The sequence below is a fragment of the Rattus norvegicus genome, chromosome X (genome assembly GCF_036323735.1).
Source record: "Rattus norvegicus strain BN/NHsdMcwi chromosome X, GRCr8, whole genome shotgun sequence".
Classification (NCBI taxonomy): domain Eukaryota; kingdom Metazoa; phylum Chordata; class Mammalia; order Rodentia; family Muridae; genus Rattus; species Rattus norvegicus.
Window position 1 is genome coordinate 93,133,146 of NC_086039.1, and position 5,486 is coordinate 93,138,631.

Consider the following 5,486-nt stretch of genomic DNA (forward strand, 5'->3'; position numbering starts at 1 on the left):
CACCGTTGGATCCTTGTCAACAGCCTTTATTGCAGGACACCTTCATTGCTGATACAGGGAACCCAAGCAGCAAGAGCACTCGCCTCATATAGACAGGAGGCTGAGGCTATGCTAATTGTCCTTCAGGGATTGGCAGAGCATGAATCAACTCATTAGCATGGTACTGCTCCCTCATTAGTATATTACCGGCCAACTGATGCCAGGTGCAAAGCCAGCCCATGCACAGTACCCTTGTTTACCACAGGAGGGCGCCCTACAGGGAGGCATAGTTTAGAATAGATGCTGAAGGAACACCCATTCAGAGCCTGCCCCATGTGTGGCCTATATATATACAGCCACCAAACTGGATGAGACAGATGAAGCAAAGAAGTGCAGGCTGACAGGTACAGGATGTAGATTTCTCCGGAGAGACACAGCCAGAATAGGGCAAATACATATGCCTATGCCAGCAGCAAACCAATGAACGAGAATGGACCCCGGTTGAAGGAATCAGAGAAAGGACTGAAAGAGCTTGAAGGGCCTCGAGACCTCATATGAACAATAATGCCAACCAACCAGAGCTTCCAGGGACTAAGCCACTACCCCAAGCCTATTCATGGACTGACCCTGAGCTCCAACTGAATAGGTAGCAATGAATAGCCTAGTAAGAGCACCAGTGGAAGGGGAAGCCCTTGGTCCTGCCAAGACTGAAACCCCAGTGAACTTGATTGTTTTGGGGAAAGCAGCAATGAGGGGAGGATTGGGAAGGGGAGGGATAGGTGTTAGGGGGATGTTGTCCCAGAAACAGGGAAAGCGAAAAAGAATTGAAATGTAAATAAGATATACCCAAGTTAATAAAGATGGAAAAAAATAAATGTTGGGCAAAACACTAGATGTAGATATTGTCATTTTGTCTTCTTCTTTTATATAAAATGTACATACTTTTCCTGTTTTCTGTAGTCAGCAAATTTCACAAAATATTACAAAATTCAAGTAGATATACATATACATTTCTGTCAATAACATATTAATTCCTTGGTGTGTGATGAGCAAAGCATCTGCTGTTGTATTTAAGCTATAAATCTACCATGAATTGAACTTAGAACACTACCAAGTATCTTGCACATATTTTATTTAAAATAAGAGATTGCATTTTTTAAATGTTGGGCTGAAGAGATGGATCAGAAATTATGAACACTGGCTGCAGTTGCAGTGGATACTGGTTTGATTTCGAAAACACACTTGGAGGCTTCCATCCCTTTGTAATTCTAGTTCCAGAGAATCTAATGTGTGGGAATGGGGATCCAAAAGAAGGTGATGGAAGTACAGTCATCAACCTTGTAAACAAATTCCAAAGACCAGTATCAAGTGTAGTCTACTGCATTGCACACTAGCAAAATTTTTGTTTGTTTGTTTCATTTTTATGACCTTCGGGCCAATGGGGAATTGACATGAGCTCTGGAAGAAGTCAATTCTCCATTTGTCATTATAGGGAGGTGCCAGTCTACCAGCACCTGAGGGGAACTTCCGTAAAGACAGGAGAAGCAGCCAATGCCCTGTTTCAGGTCCCATCTGAGGTTCACTAGTTTCCTAGCATCTTCTATTTTGTGTCATGGGGTAAGGCAGCAGACATAGGCACTTGCATTATTAGGGGATATGGAAGCCTCCCCTAAAGTCCATCTGGCAGCACCCAACGTCCACAATACCCACACCAATGCTCTCTTTTCGCCTCCACAGACAATGTATGCAAATAGTATGCAGACACAAATACAAGTAAAACACCTAAACGAATAAAATTTATCACATTTTGAAAGCTTAATTATCTATCTTCATACTGCATATTAATACTGAAAATGGGTCTTAGCAGGAAAGAAAATTAGAATCATACTATACAAATAAAATACAAAAACATTTAAGTTTCCAGCAAAAGTAAAATAATACTTTTTATTGCATGTGTTTGTGTGTGTGTGTGTGTGTGTGTGTGTGTGTGTGTGTGTGTGTGTGTGAAGATGAAAATAAGACATTTGAAACAATTAAAATATCTGTTACTTTATTGGTATATTTCCTAGATTGAAATTTTTTACAGAAAATCAGATCATGTATCAGTAGCAGTGTTCTTCATTTTGAAATATTTTATTAGAATAAAAATTAACATAAAATGATTAAAATGTTACATTAATTTTGGGAGACATTCTTTTCTCACAAGTAATCTTTTACCAATATTAATCTTTGAATAGCCAAAAAAGCAAATTAACTTATTTTATTAGTAACAACTTATAAATTATAAACTAAGAAGGCTATGCTGAATAAGCTTACAAAGGAAAACGTTTAACATGACAGCACAATACTGTAATTTTAGCACATTGGTAGGTGCATAGAAGAGAATTTCTCAAGAATATAAGACAAGACTCAAAAACCCAAAACAAATATTTTAAATTTGTTTTCATGTTGGAATTTTTAAGAATAGCATATTCAGAAACATTTTATAGTTTCAGCACTTATGACTTCTTTCATATACATAATTTGATATGAGCATGAAAAATAAATTTTATGAAGGTGAGGTATAAAGTAATAGGAAAAAACCAAATTATGACAAGTAATTTGTGCTCTTATATATACAAATATATTTTATGCATATTTTATTAAAATATAAATATTTCTTTTAGAAATTTCAAATTACATGGAAATTTACCTAAATACAATCACTCCACTTTTTAATATGCAAAACAATCATTAGTTTCTCACTGTTTTTCTTTCCCAGTGATTTTTTTTCAGCTTCTCATTTTTAATATTTGGTTAAACAAAATACATCTTTGTAAACAAACCCAGCACAAGGCCAACAAAGAAAGGGAATAAAGCAAGAAAAACAAAGCCTAGGGTTGCCCTTGCTGGGCATCAGGGTCAGGATGCCCCTTAATAGGAATGGGGCTTTTTGTCCTTGGGCATCAACATGGGTCCCTCTTCCTAAGCACCAGAATTGGATATGAACAGAACCAGCCCTGAAATGCTTAAGCGTCTTTGTACATCCCACCAGCACATGGACTCCACATGCGTGGGACTGTTTGCAGTGCCATTTGCAAAGGCCCAAGGAGATCTGTAGGGAGGAGTCTCCTCTTCCCAAGAAATGGCTTACTATCACCGACAGTGCCAATGGACCAAGGTCCTGCTTGTGACAATCAGCAAGGTCGGCTGTAACTTCTGGCTGGTAGTGACTGGAATGTCATTGTGCAGGGGCAGAGTTAGCTCCCCGTGGTGCCAAGCAGATCTGGTGTAGAAAATGGTGCAGATGACCATGGCTGAGGGCAATGCAGTAGCCACTTGAGGCCTCTGATACTTGAACAAAAAACGGCTTTGTTGGATTGAAGATAACAAGTGCAGAAAAAGTGCTGGTGTAAACATGCACTCCAGTCACAGTGGGGAGACAGCCCCTGCTTCACCCCAACAAGCTTGCTCAGGATTAATATGCAAGCCCCAGGTAGCTCTGCTGCCAGGGAGAAGCAGGCCAGTGGGGCAGCTCTCAGACCTACAGAGACCATGGATTGATTAGGGCTGGCCAGGTCACCTGCCTTGTAGGCTACCACAAACACATTGGTATGAGGGTATGGTACTTATTTCTCCTCATTTTGCAAAATTATAGGAGAAAAAATGGTCTAGAAGTACTTGAGGTGGGGTGAGCCAACCCTGTTTGTAAAAGAAACTATAGCAGACGCCAAAACCAGAGGCTCCAGCTCGATGCATACAACCAACCTGAGATTGCTGCTACAGCCCTGGAGCTCAGGATGTGCCTACCAGTCTCAAACCCCGAAGCTTACCTTCATGGCAGTTTCCTCACCCATCTCTGTCCCAAACTATGGAATTTAATGTCAGTGGTAGATGTGTTTCTGATTTTGCTAAAATGGGTCAACTATGAGTGCTATCCCTGCTCATTGTCTTTTGCCCCAGAGCCTCCCTAGTCAATGTAGTGAAATGGTAGGGACGTAATTAGAGTGAAGAACCACCATTGACTGCCCTACTGTGGTTTTACCCACATTGTATTAGGTATACGTTTCACCATTGTCTTGCTAGAATACTGTGCAATTTACCTACTTTGGAATATCAGAACTTTTCATTATAAAACTCCAAGGCTGGCTGGGATTTAAAAAGGGCTAAGAGGTGGCATAATGGATTGCAGATGGCATGCAGTGCCATTGCTGGACTCGTGACAGTTTCCTGAGACATAGTTTCCTGGCTCTGGGTCCTTTGAGCCAGTCACTGGGCTCTGCATGTACTTTGTCCTCAGACCCCATGGTGCCACAGGAGAGAAAAGGGGGCAGCCTCTCTGTGAGCCTGAAGCATCAGTAAGACTACCAGCAGAACCTGTGTCAAGACCTCATAGAAAGGAGAAAATAACCAAGCCCCCTCAAATGACTCCCTTTTCAGCTCCCTCTTTCAAATAGCAAAGGGAGTTCAATGTCTTGCCCTAAGTGTTCAGAACTCCTACCTTCTTCCCCCAGGCACAGACTGCTGGGTGGCTCTTACAGTCCACATATCTGTCCTATTGCACTGGCAAATCTGAAGGGAAAACCCAATGAGATGTTTGGGGAAGTGGACTGTAGAGGCCACAGCACATAAAAGAGGTCTGGAGGGTTGAGGCAAAGAGGGTCAGGCAGAACTGTCTGTAACACGTCGGCCCTCCAGCTCTGATGGGCTTCCACTTCTTCTAGTACCACCAGTAGGAGTTCACAGTTTTTACCTCGCAAATGGTATTTTAGAAATTTCCTGAGCTCACTCTCGCCTCCAATCCACTCTGGTATCTTGAGTTTGGAGTCAAGGTTGTAGTAGGCCCCTCCCACCTCACGAACACAGATCCGGTGCTGCCTTTTGAGAGGCAACTTGAGTGGACCCCAGCACAGGCTGGAGGGCAGGTTCATGATGAAGCCCATGACGTTAGCAAGAGCAATAACACCCACGTCCCTGCGCTTGTCCCACCAAACAGCTTCATAGCCTTTTGTTTGAAGGGCCGCCATGATGACATTCACATCATAATTCCCATTTCACAGCATGCTCTTGTGGGGCGTCACCACAGTGTTCGGAGACAGCCTTTTCTTCCATTTCGTCCGAATCACAATGCCACAGGCTCCGAAGACCGGGTTGGATGGTGGAGAAAAGGCCCAATGCCAAGAGCTAACGAGGACCGGAGGGCGTGCGGTCGCGGGCCACGCGGGGACTTCAGGGGTAGCGCTCCTTGCCCGCCCGCGGGCTGGCGGACTCAGCCCAGCGGAGGAGTCGCTTAACCTCCGCGCGGGCGGAGTCGCGGAAGCGGAACGGCAGCTGGGGCGCCGCCGCGGAGAGGTCCCGCCCGGCCCGCGAGGGTGCGGCCGGACGCCTCGCCTAGCCCGGTGCAGTCCTGGCCCACCGTGCTGGTCGTCCCCTCCGAAACCTCCTGCTGTCACGTGAGGCAAGCCGGGGCTTCCTCTGGCTGCCAGCCCGGCAGGGACCGCTGGTCACCCCTACACAGCCACCTGGAC

The 5,486-nt window shown here is 44.3% G+C and overlaps 1 protein-coding gene across 1 annotated transcript; it reads right to left on the reverse strand.

Annotated features, from left to right (window-relative positions):
- Nucleotides 1-2,743: 2,743 nt before the first annotated feature.
- Nucleotides 2,744-5,186, reverse strand: LOC102555573 (josephin-1-like). The gene has a single exon (XM_039100374.2). The coding sequence runs from the start codon at nucleotides 4,983-4,985 to the stop codon at nucleotides 4,494-4,496; it is 492 nt and encodes a 163-aa protein (XP_038956302.1). The 5' UTR covers nucleotides 4,986-5,186; the 3' UTR covers nucleotides 2,744-4,493.
- Nucleotides 5,187-5,486: the final 300 nt, after the last annotated feature.

What these genes read in the sequence shown, in the direction of transcription:
- LOC102555573 (XM_039100374.2), bottom strand. Translation starts at nt 4,985, where the DNA reads ATGGCGGCCCTTCAAACAAAAGGCTATGAAGCTGTTTGGTGGGACAAG.